We start from the raw sequence: 24,357 nt of genomic DNA, 5'->3' as shown, positions 1-24,357 counted from the left end.
ATATTGTAGAAAGATGATGACATTCATTATCATTCTTTGTAGAATTTTTTGGTGAGTATATATTACATTTAGTAAATAAGTTATAAGAAATTGTCATAGTACATAAATATTCAAATAGCCATTTTAAATTTAAGTACATAACTTCATACTTCTTCAATAAAAAAAGTCTATATTAATTTTCTTACTAAAGGGCCAGCACATGCCTTGCACGTGCAACCTACACCAGTTATACTAAAAATTGGATGGTAATTTATAGGAGAGTAAAGTAGAGACTGATGAGAGTAGAGGTGCTAATCAGGTGTATGACTATGGGTCCGTTTGGATAGAACTTATTTTGCTGAAACTGAAAATTGAAAACATTATAGTAAAATAATTTTTAAATGTATGAATAGTACCGTGAAACCCATTTTTAATGAAAAAGTTGCTGAAAAGTGATATTTATGGGTCCGTGAACAGTGCACAAATGCACTGTTTACGGTTAAAACGTCAACCTTTGTAGCTACTGTTTATGAACAGTAGCCGCATTACTCCCTAAAATGCATAAAAAAAAAAAGTTGAAAACGCGCAAAGAAGCAAAATGTGGTTGTGGACGTGAATCCAAACCCACACTTAGTACGTCACAAAATTTTCACCCCATCAGTAATGAAGACCCTTTGTATATGTTATTAGATATCGACGTCTTCTATTCAATTAATTGAATGTTGAATTCTCTAAACAATTATTGTTTGTCAAGATTTTGACACATTATAAGTCTATTCAAAGTATCGGTGTGGAAAATTAGAAACAATTTTTCTAAATTGAAAAGATCTGTCAAGCACAAGAGCCAAGAGGGACTCCAAAAATTCTGAACAATGACAACAAAGTCTCTAAAACTCTTTTTTAGTACTTTAGAGGTTCAAAGTCTCCAGATTATAAATTTATAATTTTTTAAAAAGTATTAAATTAAATTTATCATTATTTGAAATAATCACGAATTCAAAAATTAGAATTATCATTTTGTATTTTCATCTTGATCACAATGGAATCTATTGATTTTTATGTTAATCAACTTTTAAGACTTATAAGACTTCTCTATCATTTTATTCATTTTTGCGCAATTCATATTTCATCCTACTCCTAGATTAAAGCTTTCATTATTTAATGAATTATTATAAAAGTTACGAGTAATATGAAATTATGAATGACTATTGAGTATTGACCAATGAAATTTCCGTCTAAAATACGTTGCCCTTTTGACAGGTAAGCAAATTTATATGTGGCCAGATCAACATAAAGGCCCCACAAAATGGAGGGTCCTACTTAGTAGTTAGTACTTAGTAATTACAGCCCAGGCTACATAAACTTACAGGTTTGGAAAATAAGCTCCTCGGACGGGCTCTTAGTATTTATGAGAGCGTGGAGTAATGAGAGAAAGACAGATTCAATGAATACGTGCTGAGAGGGAGTAATTTGTAACTGAAGAAAGATTTGATTTGAAAGGCACTTTGTAAGGGCACAGAAAGTGGGAGCGGGAGAAACCCCGCCCATAAATGCAAAGGATCCTCCACCGTTAGATTTGCATCAGATCGTTGAACGTGTGGGACAACAGAGCAGTTATCATTTAATAATGGCGTGCTCATGACGCCGAAACGTCAGGAGCGTGCCTTGGGCAAACAAAAAGACATTCAGAAAGCGAGGGAAACCTACGAAATAAATGAGGGCTGGATATCAAAATCACCCTTTTTCCCGAGGTGGCAAAAAGCGAGATTTTGAGGGGTTATTATGGGGCCTGTTAGTTAAAAAGGTATAGTGATCCTCAGAAGTGGGCTCGGGGCCCAACGGCCCAATCCGAGGACATTTAGTTATCCGATGATAGCCTAAAAAAGTTTTATTATTACTAAATGGGTAATATAGGAGAAACGAGTGGATATTGTATACAGTGGCATAACACACGTCCGAGGACACCAAAGTCCGAGGTGAATGTAACTTTCATGTTATTGAGGAGACTCCGCAAAATTATATCTGAACTGGAAATTGGATATAACTTAAGGGGGCGTCGGGGAAGGTAGCAAATATCTTCTAAGGCCATCACCTCCACATTAAATGCTTTCCAGCTAACCCTCTGGCCGCATTAATGTGGAGGTGATACCTGAACAGTGACTAAGCAGCTTTATGGCCATTAAGCTGAAAGTTTCGGTAGGTGCTGGATGGGACAGAAAGGAGCTCCCATGATAAGAACTACACGTGTACAATGGAAATGGGGGGAGAACGGAGTATATAACATAGGAACGAAGGAAATAAGAGGGGACTTTTTGCAGAAAAAAGAAAAAAGAGGAGAGAGACTGACTGAAAGAGAGCCGAGGAGAGTTTTTCTCAAGAAATGAACCTAAAGTATCCCTTGTTACTTGATGAGTAGAACCTTTCCTGTCAAACAGTACTAGTTCTTGGACCCATACTCTAAAAATTTATTGTTTGGGCTTGTTGGGCTGAAAATCCATTCATATTCAGGGTCAAATCCAATTTGAGTCCCTACAGTGATTATTCAAATAATGATAAATTTAATTTAATATTACCATTTAAAAAGAATTATAAATTTATAATCCAGAGACTTTGAACCTTTAAAGTACTAAAAGAGAGTTTTAGAAACTTTGTTGTCATTGTTCAAAGTCTTTGGAGTCTCTCTTACTTTGGACATATCTTTTTAATTTAAACAAATTGTTTCTAATTTTCCACACGGATACTTTGAATAGACTTAAAATGTGTCAGAATCTTGACAAACAATAATTGTGCAAAGAATTCAACATTCATTTAATTGAATTGAAGACATCGATATCTAATAACGTATACAAATGGTCTTCATTGTATATGGGGTGAAAATTTTGTGACCTACTAAATGTCTAAAAGAAAAAGACCTGTTAAAATATGTCAAAATCTTTTTTTTTTTTGTATGGAGCAGTATAGGCATCTCTGATTTTATTTATTTATCTTTTGTTTTAGTTGTTTTGGTTTAAATTGATTTATATACCATTAATTAAATTTAATGATTTTGATTGCAGTTCTTCTAATATTTCAAAATTTGTTATAAATTGCAGATGGATTTGGTCGAGTTTTTCTTGTTTTAAGAAATCTTAAGTAATTTGCAGGGGTTTGGTTGAACTTTCTTATTTTTGAGACACTTAAAAGAAAAATAGCAGTTAATTTAAAAAATGGGTGCTGTGTCTCTAATTTACTGGGTTCAAAATGAAATGCTTAGTTAATTTTTTTTTTTTTTTTTTTTTTTTAAATGGGTGATTGCAGGGGCGGAGCCACATAGTGGCTTGGGGGGGCCGTGGCCTCTGCAATTTTTTTTTTCCCATTAGACTATGAAGAAAAAATAAATTGGCCCCCCCAACATTAGATAGCCGGCCCCCCCACCCATTTCTCACCTATTCTTCCAGGCTTCCAGCCCACTCCCAGCCCAGGAACACCCTCCATCAAAAATTAGGAACACCCCCAAATTAAAAAAAAAAAAAAAAAGATATGTTCTACTTTCAAGCAAAATAAAAAATAAAAAAAAAATAAAAATAAAAAAAAGCCCAAAAAAATTTGAAAAAAAAAAAAAAATTGTAACAGAGGCAAGCCCACGGCGAGCCCAATAGATTATAGAGGTAGCTCGCTCACGGCAAGCCCACGGATTCTCAATCAAAAAAAAAAAAATTAGAAATCAATCACGTCGTTGGCAAAGAAATCCAATCCCCAATACTGCCTATACAGAGCAAAACCAAAACAAAATCTAGCAAACCAAATACAGAGGTGTTTATCAACAAAAAAAAAAAAAACCAATACAAAGCAAACCAAAACCAAACCCCAGCAAACCAAACCCACGGACGGTCACGTCACCGTCGTCGTCGTCGCAACTTGCTTGTCGTCGTCGTCGTCACTCGCCCGATGTCCCCTCATCGCAGATCGGAGATCGTAGATTGGATATCGGAGATCGCAGATCGAAGCTCTGCCTCTGCTCCGGTGCTCGGTGCTCCCTCCAGCCCTCCCTCAAGGTATTTCTCTCTTTTTCTTTCTAACTCTCTTTCGGTCTCTTTCTCTTTAGCTCGCCCACTCTCTCTCTCTCTCTCTCTCTCTCTCTCTCTCTCTCTCTCTCTCTCTCTCTCGCAGATCGTAGATGACTAGACGGTAGATCAGAGATCGAAGATCGCAAATCACTCGGTGCTCCTTCCGGTCCGGCCCTCCCTCAAGGTTTTTCTCTCTGACTCTCTCTCAGTCTCTCTCTCTCTTTATCTCACTCTGCAATGAAAAAATGAAATGAAATTTATGAACGCCTCTGAGTCTCTCTCTTTATTCTTTAATAGCTATCTCAGTAAGTCTCTCTCTCTTTTGAACTGTGGGTCTCTGACTGGCTGGCTTTCCTATTTTTGTCTTTTTGAATTTGGCTTTATCTTATCCGTTTGGGTTGGTCAGTGTGTTGGAGTTGGTGGGAATGGGATATTAATTTTCATTTAGTGTAATGTGTGTTGTAATTTGTGATTGGTAATGCGAAATTTTCTGATTGCAGCTAGCTATTGTGATTGGGACACATGTTGTGCTTGTCTGTTGAGTGGGGACCGTGGGGTGGGGAGGGAGTAGATGGGCTCATGGGGCCGAGTAAACAATAATTAAAGCAATGTAATGTGCAGCACATTACACTGCTTTAATTATTGTGCTGCACATAGAATGTATAATGTTCGACTCTTTTAGTGTAATATGTACAAGAGGCTAAACAATATAACAAATTAAAGCAGTATAATTAATGACAAATAAATTAAAGCAATATAGTTTATTGTTACGCTAAAAAACAATAATTAAAGCTATATAATTAAATTAACCAATACATTATAAAAGACAAATTAATTAAATTATTTTTGTTTTCATTTGAGGAGTCTGTCTTGTGCGTGTGATTGTTTTTCTTTTGACGTTTTGTTTTCTCTGTTTTTTTGTTTCTCACAGGTTTGGAATTTCGGTTGAATTCACAACATGTTCAAGTATATGATGATATATGAAAGTTGATAATTTTGTATCCAATAGACTTAAAAATTATATTTAGTATATCTCTATTACAACACCGCCCCCCCAAGTATTTATTCTTGGCTACGCCCCTGGGTGATTGAGTATAGCCTATAGGCTATATAGCTATTCCTCTTGTATTGGTAGGAGAGATTGTATGGAATTATTTGAGCGGTGTTTTAAGAATGGTTGAACAGATTGTTTGTGTTAAAGAAGGATTTCTTTTGAGCAGTCAGGGTCTTGCTGACTTGCATGTGCTATGCAAGAGAAATTAATGAGATTTACCAAGGATACATATATAAGTCTCAATTGTTTATAATGGGTACATCATATAATAAATCCATAATATTTGTATTCAATTTTTCAAAAACATCGAAAAATATTGATTTACTTTTGAAATCCATGCATTGACCGCAGATAAGCTTCATATTGAGCATCATATTGAGGGAAGCTTCTAAGATGGAGTTGGTGGACGTCAGCAGTGAGGTTGTGGCAGACAACACAAAGTATTCACAAGTGCATGAGTCATTGTTGTACCAATCCGTAGCACACCGGCATCGATCATAATCAGGCAATATTGAGCAAGATCCAATAAAATATTAGAAGAAAGTTGGCATATTTGTAGTGAGATATTGCCACTCAATTCATTGGATCTTAATTGAAGAGCCATTGCCATTCTTCGAAGCAGTTTGGTATATTTCGTGAAAATTGATTGAGGTGTGTCCCCAAAGAAGCAAATTGTTGAGTAAATACAATGATTGGAACCAAAACAGTAAGCCCATTAAGTCTGGAATTTCACCGGACAGCATATTACTCCACAAGTTTATGTGAAACAAAGACTGCCAATACATCCAGCAGTCGGGTGGGTCTCTAAGACAAAATGTTAATTTGACAAATCCATGACCTCTCATTTGTATTCTATATTTATCATATTACAAGTGAAAGGAGAAATAGGTCCTGAAAAAGAGTTGGTGGTAACGTTCAACATGGGTAACGTGGTGATATGCTGGGCAGCCAATGGAGTGATTAGAATTAAATTCAGTGATACCAGAGTTGAGCAAAACATGGGATCGGTCCTTAATGATCACACTTGAAAGAGTGTGGCATCTTTAACACCCATTGCAAAGTACCAAAACCAGGCCAATGCTGCGTCTACAAATCTTGACTTGGAAATGTCTAGATACTTATGAGAGTTCTATGTTCGTAGCTATGTAGAGACTTGCCCAACCTGCAGAACTCGTACTGATTAATTGAAGCTGGAAAGAAGGAATTAAGTGGGAATTTACATTAATAATGAAAGCATTAGCAGCCTTGTCGAAGTTAAAATTGTTATAGGAAATAATGAAAGCTTTTAACTAGGAGTAGGATGAAATATGAATTGCGCAAAAATGAATCAAATGATAAAGAAGTCCTGTAAGTCTTAAATGCTTATTCACATAAAAATCAATAGATTCCATTGTGATCAAGATTAAAATGCAAAATGATGATTTTGATTTATGAATTCATGATTATTCAAATAATGATAAATTTTATTTAATACCTTATAAAAAAATATATTATAAATTTATAATCCAGAGACTTTAAACCTCTAAAGTCCTAAAAGAGAGTTTTGGAGACTTCGTTTTTCCTTATCCAAAGTCTTTAAAGTCTCTCTTATGTTGGATAGAACTTTTCAACTTAGATAAATTATTGCTAATTTTCCACGGTGACGTTGAATAGACTTAGTGTGGGTTTGGAAACGTTTGCATTTTCTACCTCCTTTTTTTTTTTTCCAGCGTGTGAACAGTAAATTCACATGTGAGTACTGCACAGGAGACAAAGGCATTGTTTGTGAACAGTAACATCACATGTGAGCGTGCAGGGGACAAAAGACACTGTTCACGTGTCCCACGGCATTATTCACATATTTAAAAATTATTTTGCTACAGTGTTTTTAGTTTTCAATTTTCAGTTTTCAGTTTCTGCAAAAATAAGTTGTATCCAAATGAACTCCTAATATGTGTTAGAATCTTGATGACCAATATCTATGCAAAGAATTCCCCATTCACTTAACGAATAGGAGACATCAATATCTAATATTGTATACACAGGGTCTTCATTGCTCATGGGGTGAAAATTTTGTGAAGTACTAAATGTCCAAAAGAAAAAGATCTGTTAAAATATGTTAGAATCAATTATTTTATGTATGGAGCAGTATAGGCATCTTTGATTTTTTTTTTGTTTTTTTTTTTTTTTTTTTTTTTTGTTTTAGTTGTTTTGGTTTAAATTTTTTTTATAAACCCTTAATCAAATTTAATGATTTTGATTGTAGTTTTCTTAGTTTTTCAGAATTTGCAGATAGATTTGGTTGAGCTCTTCTTGTTTTAAGAAAATCTTAAATAATTTGCAGGGGTCTTGTCAAACTTTTCTTATTTTTGAGACAATTTAAGAAAAATAGTGGTTAATTTTTAAATAATGGGTGTTATTTCTCTAATTTACTAGGTTGAAAATGAAATGCTTCGTTACTTTTTTTTTTTTTTTTAAAAGGTGATTGAGTATACTTTATAAGCCTAAAGCTAACTGGATACTTTATAAGCCTAAAGCTTCCCCATCCAAAGATAAACATAAAAAATGTGTCATTTTTTTGTCCAATTCGATTGTAGTCATGCTAATGAGTGCCTTTAGGGCACTTGTTAATAATTTATTTTAGGAAAATTTTGATACCACTTTTATGGGAAATGAAAAAAGCTGTCAAAATATTAATTACTTTTTTTTTTTTCATAAAAATTTTCTTTAAATGGATTATTAACCAGTACCTTAAGGACACACGTTAGTATTTCACTTCTTTAAATTTTACATATCTAATAATAGATCTTGACAGAAAATTCCAAATAATGTATAATTTAGTTGTCCAACACGTTTTTGTATTGTTTAACTACATAGACGAATTGTTTGACTACATTGACCAACCAGGAATATTTCGGATTCAAATATGTATGTCTTTTAAATATTGCAAAACCGATGGGGGACCACTATAGGCCTTTTAGTTGGGAATCAGATTCAAATTTGTAAAACTGCAACATGCTTATATGGTGTTTATTTACTCGAGCATTCAGAGCAAAGGATCAGATTGCCAATTTCTCAAACTTCCCAGATGGGGGGCTGGTAAGTGAATTTGAAAGTTCCAGACCATCCTAAATACTAAATATCAAAGTCCTTTGCCACTGCTTTGCCAATCTCTCCTGTAAGAAGCAAAACAACTTTGCTTCAAAATTCCAAGCTTTGTGACCATCTTGCCAAAAGCTTTATAGTACAATTGACTGGCACTTTTTTGTGTTTCTAACAATATCTAGGTTCAAATCCTTCATCTCTCGTTGTAACTATCAAATTTATATATATTTTTTAAACCTTTGAGACCTTTCTAACTCTCAAATCTCTAGAAAAAAATGTCTCTAAATTTTTTTCTAGCCTTTCTTCTGGCCTCCTCTATTGTTCAATCTCAAGAACTCAGCCCCAAAAAGATATTTCTTTTGGCCGGGCAAAGCAACATGGTTGGGGAAGGCGGGGTTAGCAACAACACATGGGACATGAAAATCCCCCCAGAAAGCAATCCCAGCCCTTTCATTCTACGACTCAATTCCAACAAGACTTGGGTTGTAGCTCATGAGCCTCTTCACAAAGACATTGACACAACAAAGGTATGTGGAGTTGGACCGGGCATGCCTTTTGCTCATGAGGTTTTGGCAAAGGACCCCAACTTTGGGGTGATTGGTCTTGTGCCCTGTGCCATTGGAGGGACTATGATCACTGAATGGGCCAAGGGGACTATTCATTACACAGATTTGGTGGAAAGAGCTAATGCTTCCTTGAAGAGCGGTGGCAAAATCAAAGCACTTCTATGGTATCAAGGGGAATCTGATACTCAAAATCAAACAGATGCCAATTTATATAAAAAAAGACTCTATAAGTTCTTCATTGACATTAGGAATGATCTAAACTCTCCTAATCTCCCTATAATACAGGTATAAATGGTTTTTTATTCCATTTATTTATTTGTTTTTAATTTGCAGCAAATCTTGTTTGAAAGTAGGTTTATTTAGAGTTGGTAATATAATATTATAGTCAAGTGGTGAAATTTTATAATTTGTTTTTTGTGTTGGATGTATAGGTAGCTCTAGCTTTAGGTTATAAAACAATGGGTTTATTTAGAGTTGGTAATATAACTTTATAGTCATTTTGTGAAATATTATACATAATAAGCTCAAACATAATAATATGTCCATGAATATGATAAAAGATTTATAGTTTATTATAATTAATAATTATATTTATAGTAAAATTCAATGATTTGTGAAGGGGTAAAAAAATGTAGTCAATGGTTTTACCATATATAAGAAAGGCTAAAGTGCAAAATACACCCCTAAAGATTGGGGTCTTTTAATTTTGCTCCCTAAACTAGGGCTATTTTAATAAGACAACTAAGATCATGCATTTTTCAAGATTTTAATTAGGATTAGTAGAATGTAATCAATCCTACATTCATGAAAGGTCCTACTAAAAACCCAAATCTGCTTTGTGGGAAGAGAAATTAAAATAAACTAAAATACAAGAAAGTTCATAAAATATACACGTCCAAAACTTCAACCCACAAATAGTAAGAAAAGAAAATCGAGAGAAGTTGTAAGGAAAAGAGGGAAAGTTCCCTTGTACTAGTACTTCCACCCCTACGCTTTGGAATTGTAAAATTCTTGTTAGCTGATTGGGATTTTGTGTCAAAGTTTCAAGTTTAAGGGAAAAACATGATCTTCCTTTTGTGGGGTTAGGAATTGTCCTCCTTAAGCCCCTAGCCTCACTCATGTTTGAGAGAATAGTCAAGTATCGAGAAGCTTGCACACCTATGTTCACAAAAGAAAAAAAGAAAAAAAAAATACTACTTCAATTTGTTATACTAATTTGAATGTGAATTGAATATTTGCTTTGTCTAGGGGTGAACCTCTTGACTTTTTAAATTTCTCCCCTTTACTTTTATAAATTCAATAGAATTGCCCCTCTTCATATTTTTTTTTGCTTTTAATATCTACTTTTTCCCAACATATATAACAAAAGTTTTTCATTTTTTTTTTGTAATATACTTTATATATATATATATATAATACTTTATATTCTTTTCATCAAAACAACGTCCTCCCCTATCCACTAGTCTACGACAACACTCATTGGAGAAAGTTCTGGTCTCATTCTTAAATACATTAAGAAACACAGCATCATCGCATACGTCCACACCTGGGCACTTGGCGTACTTTTTTTCATTATTAATGTCTTCGGTTGTTAGTCCATGAGTTTTGAATCCACAAGTTGTTTGGAATGTGACAGACAGCTAAATTTGTAGGGATTTCTTTTAAGAGATTCAAAATTGTCCATGAACTTAATACTAATCCAAGTATTTGGTAAGTGTGTATCCAAATTACAATTAATACTGCTGGTATGGACTACCTGCATTTTCAATTAATTAAAGAAATGAAAAAGCGGAATTGAACTCACAATTCTTTCAAGGTCAGCGTCTTGCTGAGTTGCATGTGCTATGCAAGAGAAATTAATGGGATTTACCAAAGCATATATGAGTCTCAATTGTTTATAATGGGTACTACATATAATATATCCATAATATTTGTACTCAATTTGTCAAAAACATCGAAATAATACTGATTTACTTTTGAAATCCATGCTGAAGCCAACAGAGGAATTCCCTTGCACCCTTCCTTCGGCCACTTGATAAAAGACAAATTGTCTTCAGTTAGTTCTCTTCATAGCTATTCTTTCTCACATACCCTCCGGACACAAAGTATACACAAGTGCATGAGTCATTGTTGTACCAATCCATAGCACACTGGCATCGATCATAATCGGGCAATTTTGGGCAAGATCCAATAAAATATTAGAAGAAAGTTGGCATATTTGTAGTGAGATATTGCCACTCAATTCATGGGATCTTAATTGAAGAGCCATTGCCATTATTCGAAGCAGTTTGGTATATTTCGTGAAAATTGATTGAGGTGTGTCCCCAAAGAAGCAAGTTGTTGAGTAAATACAATGATTGGAATCAAAACAGTAAGCCCATTAAGTCTGGAATTTCACCGGACAGCATATTAGTCCCCAAGTTTATGTGAAACAAATTCTGCCAGTACATCCAGCAGTCGGGTGGGTCTCTAAGACAAAATGTCAATTTGACAAATCCATGACCTCTCATTTGCATTCTATATTTATCATATTACAAGTGAAAGGAGAAATAGGTCCTGAAAAAGAGTTGGTGGTAACGTTCAACATGGGTAATGTGGTGATATGCTTGGCAGCCAATGGAGTGATTAGAATTTAATTCAGTGATACCAGAGTTGAGCAAAACATGGGATCGGTCCTTAATGATCACACTTGAAAGAGTTTGGCATCTTTAACACCCATTGCAAAGTACCAAAACCAGGCCAATGCTGCATATACAAATCTTGACTTGGAAATGTCAAGATACTTATGAGAGTTCTATGTTCGTAGCTATGTAGAGACTTGCCCAACCTGCAAGAACTCGTACTGATTAATTGAAGCTGGAAAGAAGGAATTAAGTGGGAATTCACATTAATAATGAAAGCATTAGCAGCCTTGTCGGAGTTAAAATTGTTACAGGAAATAATGAAAGCTTTTAACTAGTAGTAGGATGAAATATGAATTGCGCAAAAATGAATCAAATGATAAAGAAGTCTTGTAAGTCTTAAATGCTTATTCACATAAAAATCAATAGATTCCATTGTGATCGAGATTAAAATGCAAAATGATGATTCTGATTTATGAATTTACGATTATTCAAATAATGATACATTTAATTTAATACCTTTTTAAAAATTTATTATAAATTTATAATCCAGAGACTTTAAACCTCTAAAGTCCTAAAAGAGAGTTTTGGAGACTTTGTTTTCCTTATCCAGAGTCTTTAAAGTCTTTCTTATGTTGGATAGAATTTTTCAACTTAGATAAATTGTTGCTAATTTTCCACAGTGACGTTGAATAGACTTAGTGTGGGTTTGGATACCACGTTTGCGTTTTTTTTTTTTTTTTTTTTTTTTTTTAGCGCGTGAACAATAAATTCACTTGTGAGTACTATGCAAGAGACAAAAGGCACTGTTTAGACACTATTCACGGGTCCCACGGCACTATTCATACATTTAAAAATTATTTTGCTACAGTGTTTTTAGTTTTTAAATTTCAATTTTTAGTTTCTGTAAAAATAAGTTGTATCCAAACAGACCCTTAATATGTGTTAGAATCTTGACGACCAATATCTATGCAAAGAATTCACCATTCATTTAACGAATAGGAGACATCAATATCTAATATTGTATACACAGGGTCTTCATTGCTCATGGGGTGAAAATTTTGTTAAGTACTAAATGTCCAAAAGAAAAAGATCTGTTAAAATATGTCAGAATCAATTATTTTATGTATGGAGCAGTATAGGCATCTTTGATTTTTATTTTTATTTTTTGTTTTAGTTGTTTTGGTTTAAATTTTTTTTATAAACCCTTAATCAAATTTAATGATTTTGATTGTAGTTTTCTTAGTTTTTCAGAATTTGCAGATAGATTTGGTTGAGCTCTTCTTGTTTTAAGAAAATCTTAAATAATTTGCAGGGGTCTTGTCAAACTTTTCTTATTTTTGAGACAATTTAAGAAAAATAGTGGTTAATTTTTAAAAAATGGGTGTTATTTCTCTAATTTACTAGGTTGAAAATGAAATGCTTCGTTACTTTTTTTTTTTTTTTTAAAAGGTTGATATTGTAAGCTAACTGATACTTTATAAGCCTAAAGCTTCCCCATCCAAAGATAAACATAAAAATGTGTCATTTTTTTGTCCAATTCGATTGTAGTCATGCAATTATGAAAAAAAAAAATCAGCAGACTTTTTTTTTTTAATTTTAATTTTAAAAATTATGTACTAAATATGACATAAATTATTTTAGAGGGGAAAAAAAAAAAAAAAACTTTCTCCCTCTATGTTGTGGGTACTAGGTAGTTCACAATTCCTCTAATTATTTTTGAAACCAACTAATTTCCTCCTCTATGTTTGGAAAATGTGTAAATACCCCTAATCTATTACTTTTTCATTAAATCCAACAAAATCATAATTATGTAGTTCTTAACCTTTTCTTTTCCTTACGGAGTACGATTAATAATTTCTTCAAAAGATTCAGTTGGATTTCTCATTGTAAAAATTGGTTACCTAGTGATTTATAAACAATGTAATCAATTTTGCACTATGATGAAAAAAAATAATAACATTTATTTGATAATAAAAGTACTATTAAATACACCACGCAGTCTTGGTACGGTAGTCACTCTACAAGTAAAAATACTTATAGGGTGTGGGAGGCAATAACCAGGGTTCAAGATGAAGTCAAATCAGAAGAGCATATACATTATTAAGTTGATAATATAAACAAATACAAATAGAAAATTTTATACTTTATTAGAAGATGGTAGTGATAACTGATCATAGTGATACATGCTCAACAAACATAAATCATTAAAGACCCAAATACAGAACAATGTATATATATCCTCTATAATCTCTGTAATCAGATCAAAATGTTTTGTAGCTATAGGTTACAACCAATTTTGTTGCCAACTTCTCTCACGTAATATAAGATTTACTAAAAGAGAGTTTAGTCTCTTTGTTGTGTAGAGAAGGGGGTGTTTCCTCATTCTCTTCAATAGTAGAAGTTGTTTGTCCCTTCTACATTAAGGAGAGTTTTGTTTTGGGTCTGTCTTGTTTGTTATTTTGTCTCTCTATGGATGTCAAGCGTATCCGTGGAGCTTGTGGGGGTTTTTTTGTGGGGCTGGGGAAACATTTTTCTTTTTGAGATGAGTCTACTACACTGGATAGTGGATACACTGGAGAGTGGAGCTAAGAGTTGGGTTTGTTTCAAGTATGAGAGTCTTCCAAACCTCTGCTTTTGGTGCGGGTGGCTTGATCATAGTGATCAAAATTGTGAATTGTGGTTACGAAGCAAAGGCTCTCTTACATCGGATCAACAACAATACAATTCTGACTTGAAGCCAGCCCCATACACGTCAACTGGCAGGGATGTCATCGTGGTGCTTGGCTTTTACGAGAACAAATCTCCTTTCATGTGAAAAGCTTACCAAACGGCAAGGATGAGGGCGGAGGCTGCGGTGGAAGAAACGATGGCTAGCCGACCGGAGATGGCTCAGGCAAATATGGAAACTGAAGTGAGTGAATGCATTATTGCCAATGAAGTGTCAGTTACAAAAGAGGGGAGAGTTGGTGATACATTACAGCCGAGTATGATTGAGGGTCTAACTTTGCCAACTGTTGCCAATAAGTTTGTGGAAGCACGTCATGTTGATAGCGAGATAAAGAAGGAAAAGGAGTTACGTTCAAAGGCAGGCAATAAGGAGAATTTATTTGATATTCAAATTAAGGAGATAGATATAGATTTGGCAAAGTTTGATGAGGATTTGAATTTTATGGGGTGCACTCTAAAGCAATCCCAACAATAAGTGTTTAATATGGTTAATATTAAAGACAAGGAAAAAAGCTCAACAACAACAATGACGGGTAATGAGCTGGATAAGTCAAATCAGCCTCCACTCCGTGCTATTTGGAAACCACCTCCATGGCCGATCCTAAAGGTGAACTCTGATGATGCTAAAATCCGTGAACAAAATTCTGTGGGTGTTGTTTCAGATATGGGAGGTGGATTAGTGTTGTTTTGGAGATTGACTATTGACAAAATTGTGGAGGTTGGGGCATATATTCTATCGGTACAATGTTTCAAGAAGAAGATAGGACAGAGATTGGAATGATCACCTGAGATTGCCAAGGAAAAGGCTTGGCACACATGGTTGGAATCATCCCTCTCCCCCTAACTGTCATAAAGCTTGAAACTTTGGCTATATTGAAGGCTTAACAGTTTGATGTTGATCTGAGTTTGAAAGATGTCATCCTAGAAAGAGATTCAGAGATTGCTATGAATGCAAATTCACATTCTTTGGATTCCTTTGGTTTACTTAGTTGAGATGTTAAATGGTTTGCAAGTCTATTTCATTGTATTAGGTTTTTTACATGTGCGTAGAGGAGGAAATAGTGTAGCTCACAACCTAGCTCAACATGCACAACATGTCATTGGTTTTCAAGTGTGGATGGAAGATGTCCCATCGTACACCATTGTTACTTATCAGGTAGATTTGCCTACTATTTAATAAAGTTCAAAGTCTTGATTCTCAAAAAAAAAAAAAAAAAAAAAAAGACACACTTATCCCATATCTGCTTACTCCTGGGAAATTGGATAGATGGGTTTCTCCAATCATCAGGCATTGCTTCATCCTTTGAAAGATCTGAAATCACATGGTCATCAAAACAACGTCCTCCCCTATCCACTAGTCTACGACAACACTCATTGGAGAAAGTTCTGGTCTCATTCTTAAATACATTAAGAAACACAGCATCATCGCATACGTCCACACCTGGGCACTTGGCGTACTTTTTTTCATTATTAATGTCTTCGGTTGTTAGTCCATGAGTTTTGAATCCACAAGTTGTTTGGAATGTGACAGACAGCTAAATTTGTAGGGATTTCTTTTAAGAGATTCAAAATTGTCCATGAACTTAATACTAATCCAAGTATTTGGTAAGTGTGTATCCAAATTACAATTAATACTGCTGGTATGGACTACCTGCATTTTCAATTAATTAAAGAAATGAAAAAGCGGAATTGAACTCACAATTCTTTCAAGGTCAGCGTCTTGCTGAGTTGCATGTGCTATGCAAGAGAAATTAATGGGATTTACCAAAGCATATATGAGTCTCAATTGTTTATAATGGGTACTACATATAATATATCCATAATATTTGTACTCAATTTGTCAAAAACATCGAAATAATACTGATTTACTTTTGAAATCCATGCTGAAGCCAACAGAGGAATTCCCTTGCACCCTTCCTTCGGCCACTTGATAAAAGACAAATTGTCTTCAGTTAGTTCTCTTCATAGCTATTCTTTCTCACATACCCTCCGGACACAAAGTATACACAAGTGCATGAGTCATTGTTGTACCAATCCATAGCACACTGGCATCGATCATAATCGGGCAATTTTGGGCAAGATCCAATAAAATATTAGAAGAAAGTTGGCATATTTGTAGTGAGATATTGCCACTCAATTCATGGGATCTTAATTGAAGAGCCATTGCCATTATTCGAAGCAGTTTGGTATATTTCGTGAAAATTGATTGAGGTGTGTCCCCAAAGAAGCAAGTTGTTGAGTAAATACAATGATTGGAATCAAAACAGTAAGCCCATTAAGTCTGGAATTTCACCGGACAGCATATTAGTCCCCAAGTTTATGTGAAACAAATTCTGCCAGTACATCCAGCAGTCGGGTGGGTCTCTAAGACAAAATGTCAATTTGACAAATCCATGACCTCTCATTTGCATTCTATATTTATCATATTACAAGTGAAAGGAGAAATAGGTCCTGAAAAAGAGTTGGTGGTAACGTTCAACATGGGTAATGTGGTGATATGCTTGGCAGCCAATGGAGTGATTAGAATTTAATTCAGTGATACCAGAGTTGAGCAAAACATGGGATCGGTCCTTAATGATCACACTTGAAAGAGTTTGGCATCTTTAACACCCATTGCAAAGTACCAAAACCAGGCCAATGCTGCATATACAAATCTTGACTTGGAAATGTCAAGATACTTATGAGAGTTCTATGTTCGTAGCTATGTAGAGACTTGCCCAACCTGCAAGAACTCGTACTGATTAATTGAAGCTGGAAAGAAGGAATTAAGTGGGAATTCACATTAATAATGAAAGCATTAGCAGCCTTGTCGGAGTTAAAATTGTTACAGGAAATAATGAAAGCTTTTAACTAGTAGTAGGATGAAATATGAATTGCGCAAAAATGAATCAAATGATAAAGAAGTCTTGTAAGTCTTAAATGCTTATTCACATAAAAATCAATAGATTCCATTGTGATCGAGATTAAAATGCAAAATGATGATTCTGATTTATGAATTTACGATTATTCAAATAATGATACATTTAATTTAATACCTTTTTAAAAATTTATTATAAATTTATAATCCAGAGACTTTAAACCTCTAAAGTCCTAAAAGAGAGTTTTGGAGACTTTGTTTTCCTTATCCAGAGTCTTTAAAGTCTTTCTTATGTTGGATAGAATTTTTCAACTTAGATAAATTGTTGCTAATTTTCCACAGTGACGTTGAATAGACTTAGTGTGGGTTTGGATACCACGTTTGCGTTTTTTTTTTTTTTTTTTTTTTTTTTAGCGCGTGAACAATAAATTCACTTGTGAGTACTATGCAAGAGACAAAAGGCACTGTTTAGACACTATTCACGGGTCCCACGGCACTATTCATACATTTAAAAATTATTTTGCTACAGTGTTTTTAGTTTTTAAATTTCAATTTTTAGTTTCTGTAAAAATAAGTTGTATCCAAACAGACCCTTAATATGTGTTAGAATCTTGACGACCAATATCTATGCAAAGAATTCACCATTCATTTAACGAATAGGAGACATCAATATCTAATATTGTATACACAGGGTCTTCATTGCTCATGGGGTGAAAATTTTGTTAAGTACTAAATGTCCAAAAGAAAAAGATCTGTTAAAATATGTCAGAATCAATTATTTTATGTATGGAGCAGTATAGGCATCTTTGATTTTTATTTTTATTTTTTGTTTTAGTTGTTTTGGTTTAAATTTTTTTTATAAACCCTTAATCAAATTTAATGATTTTGATTGTAGTTTTCTTAGTTTTTCAGAATTTGCAGATAGATTTGGTTGAGCTCTTCTTGTTTTAAGAAAATCTTAAATAATTTGCAGGGGTCTTGTCAAACTTTTCTTATTTTTGAGACAATTTAAGAAAAATAGTGGTTAATTTTTAAAAATGGGTGTTATTTCTCTAATTTACTAGGTTGAAAATGAAATGCTTCGTTACTTTTTTTTTTTTTTTTAAAAGGTGATTGAGTATACTTTATAAGCCTAAAGCTTATACAAGCCTCTCCCCATCCAAAGATAAACATAAAAAATGTGTCATTTTTTTGTCCAATTCGATTGTAGTCATGCTAATGAGTGCCTTTAGGGCACTTGTTAATAATTTATTTTAGGAAAATTTTGATACCACTTTTATGGGAAATGAAAAAAGCTGTCAAAATATTAATTACTTTTTTTTTTTCATAAAAATTTTCTTTAAATGGATTATTAACCAGTACCTTAAGGACACACGTTAGTATTTCACTTCTTTAAATTTTACATATCTAATAATAGATCTTGACAGAAAATTCCAAATAATGTATAATTTAGTTGTCCAACACGTTTTTGTATTGTTTAACTACATAGACGAATTGTTTGACTACATTGACCAACCAGGAATATTTCGGATTCAAATATGTATGTCTTTTAAATATTGCAAAACCGATGGGGGACCACTATAGGCCTTTTAGTTGGGAATCAGATTCAAATTTGTAAAACTGCAACATGCTTATATGGTGCTTATTTACTCGAGCATTCAGAGCAAAGGATCAGATTGCCAATTTCTCAAACTTCCCAGATGGGGGCTGGTAAGTGAATTTGAAAGTTCCAGACTACTAAATATCAAAAGTCCTTTGCCACTGCTTTGCCAATCTCTCCTGTAAGAAGCAAAACAACTTTGCTTCAAAATTCCAAGCTTTGCGACCCTTTTGCCAAAAGCCTTATAGTTCAATTAGTTGGCATTTTTTGTGTGTTTCTAACAATATCTAGGTTCAAATCCTTCTTCTCTCATTGTAACTATCAATTTTTTTTTTTTTTTTTAAACCTTTAAGACCTTTCTAACTCTCAAATCTCTAGAAAAAAAAAATGTCTCTAAATTTTTTTCTAGCCTTTCTTCTGGCCTCCTTTATTGTTCAATCTCAAGAACTCAGCCCCAAAAAGATATTTCTTTTGGCTGGGCAAAGCAACATGGCTGGGCGTGGTGGGGTTAACAACAATACATGGGACATGAAAATCTCCCCGTAAAGCAATCCCAGCCCTTTCATTCTACGACTCAGTTCCAACAAGACTTGGGTTGTAGCTCATGAGCCTCTTCACAAAGACATTGACACAACAAAGGTATGTGGAGTTGGACCGGGCATGCCTTTTGCTCATGAAGTTTTGGCAAAGGACCCCAACTTTGGGGTGATTGGTCTTGTTCCCTGTGCCATTGGAGGGACTATGATCACTGAATGGACCAAGGGGACTATTCATTACACAGATTTGGTGGAAAGAGCTAATGCTTCCTTGAGGAGTGGTGGCAAAATCAAAGCACTTCTATGGTATCAAGGGGAATCTGATACTCAAAATCAAACAGATGCCCATTTATATAAAGAAAGACTCTATAAGTTCTTCATTGACATTAGGAATGATCTAAACTCTCCTAATCTCCCTATAATACAGGTATAAATGGTTTTTTATTCCATTTATTTATTTATTTTTAATTTGCAGCAAATCTTGTTTGAAAGTGGGTTTATTTAGAGTTGGTAATATAATATTATAGTCAAATGGTGAAATTTTATAATTTTTTTTTTTTTTTGTGTTGGATGATTAGGTAGCTCTAGCTTCAGGTTATAAAACAATGGGTTTATTTAGAGTTGGTAATATAACTTTATAGTCATGTTGTGAAATATAATAATATTTTACAACATAATAAACTCAAACATAATAATATGTTCATGAATATGATAAAAGATTTATAGTTTATTATAATTAATAATTACATTTATAGTAAAATTCATTGATTTGTGAAGGGGTAAAAAATTGTAGTCAATGGTTTTACCATATATGAAAAAGGCTAAAGTGCAAACTACACCCTTAAAGTTTGGGGTCTTTAAATTTTGCTCCTCAAAGTAGAGCTATTTTAATAAGACGTCTAAGATCATGCATTTTTCAAGATTTTAAGTAGGATCGGTAAAATATAATCGATCATACATTCATGAAAGATCCTACTAAAAACCCAAATCTGCTTTGTGGAAAGAGAAATTAAATAAACTAAAATACAAGAAAGTTTATAAAATATACACATGTCCAAAACTTCGACCCACAAACAGCGAGAAAAGAAAATCAAGAGAGGTTGTAAGAAAAAGAAGGAAAGTTCCCCTGTACTAGTACTTCCATCCCTAGGCTTTGGAATTGTAAAAGTACTTGTTAGCTGATCGGGATTTTGTGTCAAAATTTTGAGCTTAAGGGAAAAATGTGATCTCCCTTTGTGGGGTTAGGAATTGTCTCCCTTAAGCCCCTAGCCTCACTCATGTTTGAGGGAATAGTCAAGTATCGAGAAGCTTTGCATGCCTATTGACAAAGTTAAAAAAAAAAAAAAAAAAAAATTACTACTTGAATTTGTTATACTAATATGAATGTGAATTGAATATTTGCTTTGTCTAGGGTGAACCTCCTGACTTTTTAAATTTCTCCCCTTTATTTTTATAAATTCAATAGAATTGCCCCTCTTCATTTTCTTTGCTTTTAATATCTACTTTTTTCCAACATATATAACTCATTGACTTTTTCCCAACATATATAACAAAAGTTTTTCATTTTTGTTTTGTAATATACTTTTATATATATATTCTTTTTTTTTCTTTTCAATTTCATGAATAATTGAATTTAAAATATCTAATTGACCGCTTTAAAAATATTATAAAATTTGTTATGAAAAAACTGTTTTCATTATATTTTTGTTTTAAAAATAATAGGAGCCTAGCATTACCCTTAAAAAAAAAGAAAAAAAAAAGAAAAAAAAAAGGAAACGGGAAGAAGGACAAAAAATAAAGTTAGTGACTCTAGATATAGCATTTTTTTTAATTTTTTTTTTTAATTTTTAGAAACATACTCTAGATAAAACTAATCGGTTAAATAAGGTATAGGAAAAAATTAAAAGGCATTTTGGTCTGGTTGCACAATAAATTGATCTTTCCATCAAAGCTAACCGTCTGACACACGCCTAACTTGATCTTTCCATAAAACATTAGTATTTTAATGTAATTCTATACCACACAGCACCCGTTAACAAGACTCTAATATTATGGCCATGTTGTGAAATTTTATAATTTGTTTTTTGTGTTGGATGTATAGGTGGCTCTAGCTTCAGGTTATAACAGCACTCTAGAAGAAATTGTTAGAGCAGCTCAGCTGGAAAATGACCTCCCAACCCTACAAACCATTGATGCAAAAGGTCTGCCACTTGAAGATGATGGGCTACACCTATCAACCCCAGCCCAGGTTCGACTTGGGAAAATGTTGGCTGATGCATTCCTTAACAACTTCCCAAAGCCCATACAGTGACTTCAACTTAGTTCCTTTGCAACTCACTAAAATATATATCTGACAAACTAAATAAATGTCATTTTCTTAATTTTAATTTTCTTTATAGGTCAGACTTGAATTTATGCTGTCTGAACTGTGATGATAGTTCTTTATCATTAGATTAAGATAAATGAATTTCTAGTAAATCTTTGACTTTTATTTAACTTTTTGAGCAATTTATATCAGAGGTTTAATTGTTCCTTGTATTGTGATTCTTTATCCAAATTATAGATGAAGTTGCATACTACGCGGTTATATATACCAAGAAATGGAATCTATGTTTTTGGTTGTTTCACCTTTCTTTTTAAGCTACACAACATGAAAAATTAACTTGAATATGGTGGATTTTCAATTAAATGTACTACCAATTTATCATATAATTATATTCCTAATAACAGGAACGGTTTGTTTGAGGGATTATGGTAATCATTGGGTAGAAATTAATAGGAATAAATTCAATTTATAAAGCAATTAGAGCCAAATTTAGAGCTTGTGTGTGTGTGTGTGTGTGTTATAATGTCTATGCACATTGGAAATGAAATTATGAAAAAAAAAGAAAAAAAAAAAAAAGAAGGAAAATCAGCGGACTTTTTTTTAAAATTTAAAAATTATGTACTAAATATGACATAATTTATTTTAGAGGGGAAAAAAAAAACTTTCTCCCTCTATGTTGTGGGTACTAGATAGTTCACAATTCCTCTAATTATCTTTGAAACCAACTAATTTCCTCGTCTATGTTTGGAAAATGTGTAAATACCCCTAATTTATTACTTTTTCAGTTAAATCCAACAAAATCATAATTATGTAGTTCTTAACCTTTTCTTTTCCTTATGGAGTACGATTAATAATTCCTTCAAAAGATTTAGTTAGATTTTTCATGGCGAAAAAAATAGTAACATTTATTTGATAATAAAAGTACTATTAAATATGTTATTTTGGATTTTAGTTAGTTTGCTTTCCCTTTCGATGAAAAGAAGGAAACCATGAAAAACAATACACTGTTAGTTTCTTAAAATTTTGACCTTGATTAGAAAAGAATAAAAATGCATTGTAAAAGATGGAGTCAAATCAGAAGAGCATATACATTACTAAGTTGATAATATAAACAAATTCAAATAGAAAATTTTATACTTTATTAGAAGATGGTAGTGATAACTGATCATAGTGATACATACTCAACAAACATAAATAATTAAAGACCCAAATACTGAACAACCAAGACACACTTATCANAATGTGTGCTTCCTCGTGATTATTGAAGTTTAGTCTAATACAATTATGTATTATGACATGTCTTTAATTAAAATTAGACGAATGTTAACAAGCACCACAATGTGTGCATCCTCATACTTATTTAAGTTTAGTCTAATACAATTATGACATGTCTTTAATTAAATTAAGAATAGGGCTGATGCTCTAATGGCAAGAGGTGGGCCTCAGGTTGTGAGTAATTACGATGATACCGAAACCTCAATTGATGTACCCAAAGTTTTCATCTGCCCCATATTTCAAGTTCGCCTTTTAACCACTTTCCAAACCAATTTCAACATGGACATGTAGACTTAGAACTTGGGACAATGTTTGGGCCTAACCTGGGCCCACTTTTTCTCTACAAGATTGAAACTTTCACAGGAGATACACACACTCTCATAGTATTGCCATTCACTTAAAAGGACATAGCATGAGTCTAACACTTTAGTGCACTAAATCTGATACGATAACATTGAATTTGATACAATAAGGACTCATGTTATCAAGTGTTTGCTTATGTTATCATGTGTTTGCATTGTGTTAAGTTTAGTGCATAGGAGTATTAGATATAAATTTTACCCTTTCAAGAAAAAATAAAGCATAGAAGTAAAAATGCTTTGTTTTTTTAATAGGAAAAAAATGCTTAGTTGGTAAAGAGTAAACAACCAAAGTTGGAATTTTATTATTATTATTATTATTATTATTATTATTATTATGTCAAATTAGGAGGTTTGGTATGATGGATATTGGGACAAATAAGAAAGTAATAATGTTTCAATCAACCCATATATCCATTGTAATTGATAAATGGGATCCCTATATTTTGGGTGCAGGATAATAATAAAGGACCCACATGTGGCAGCAGATGGATTTTCATATGAGCTAGAAGCCATAAGTGAATGGCTATCAACAGATTCAATGTGAAAACAAGAGGAAAACAAAACTTTAAAAAGGTACAAAAATAGCTATTAGAAAGAATATTTTACTATTGATATAACAAGCTAAGTCATGCGGTGTAACTTATTATTAGTTTTCTCCAAAATTTTAATTAGTTTACCAAGAATCTTGTAGCTTTTTTTTTTTAGAGAGTTTCAACCAATGGCGTCCGCTCCTGATGATTGAAGCTCTCAAGTCAAAAGAAGAATGTGTTGGTTAAATCTGATTTTGTATCTCATACAAAATACATAGCAGAAGCAACAAACAAAGATCTATTTCATTCATGATTGAGAACTTGCACTATATAAATTCTAGAATTTAAGAACAAGATAGCATACCTTGGTGTGGAGAAATTCAAAAACAAAATATTATAAATACTTGGGAACACTTTTAATCTTCACTCCAATTCCACTTTACGCCCAAGAAGTGTGGTTTCTCAATCAATTTCCAAGGGAGAATAATTGAGTGGTTTCACTCGCACATACACACCACTTCACAATGGTGTCTCACTTTTTTTCTAATAAAAATTCTGTATGTCTCTCCCTTTATATATAACTGATTATCTAATTGGGCCGGCCTATTGGACCTTTCCAATTGGGCTTTAATGTGTGGCTTGGAGTAGGACCAAAAGGACCAATAAGACACTAGCTCCAATGGGCCTTGGGCTTTTCTGTCAACTCTTGACAAGTCCAAAGTTACCATTAATTATATTTAATACCACTATATAAATATAATTGCACTCTAGGCCTTATTAATAAATTATAT

The 24,357-nt window shown here is 33.2% G+C and overlaps 1 protein-coding gene and 1 pseudogene across 1 annotated transcript; both read left to right on the top strand.

The window, feature by feature from the left end:
• The first annotated feature begins 8,021 nt into the window (after positions 1-8,021).
• Positions 8,022-9,074, top strand: LOC112035522 (probable carbohydrate esterase At4g34215). The gene has a single exon (XM_065762529.1). The coding sequence runs from the start codon at positions 8,439-8,441 to the stop codon at positions 9,018-9,020; it is 582 nt and encodes a 193-aa protein (XP_065618601.1). The 5' UTR covers positions 8,022-8,438; the 3' UTR covers positions 9,021-9,074.
• A 9,471-nt stretch (positions 9,075-18,545) lies between these two features.
• Positions 18,546-21,490, top strand: LOC112035523 (probable carbohydrate esterase At4g34215; annotated as a pseudogene).
• The last annotated feature ends 2,867 nt before the right edge of the window (positions 21,491-24,357 follow it).

This window comes from Quercus suber, unplaced genomic scaffold (assembly GCF_002906115.3).
Source record: "Quercus suber isolate HL8 unplaced genomic scaffold, Cork oak 2.0 scaffold_461, whole genome shotgun sequence".
Lineage (NCBI taxonomy): Eukaryota > Viridiplantae > Streptophyta > Magnoliopsida > Fagales > Fagaceae > Quercus > Quercus suber.
Note: the sequence above shows the minus strand (reverse complement) of the source record. Positions and strands in the feature narration are given on the sequence as shown.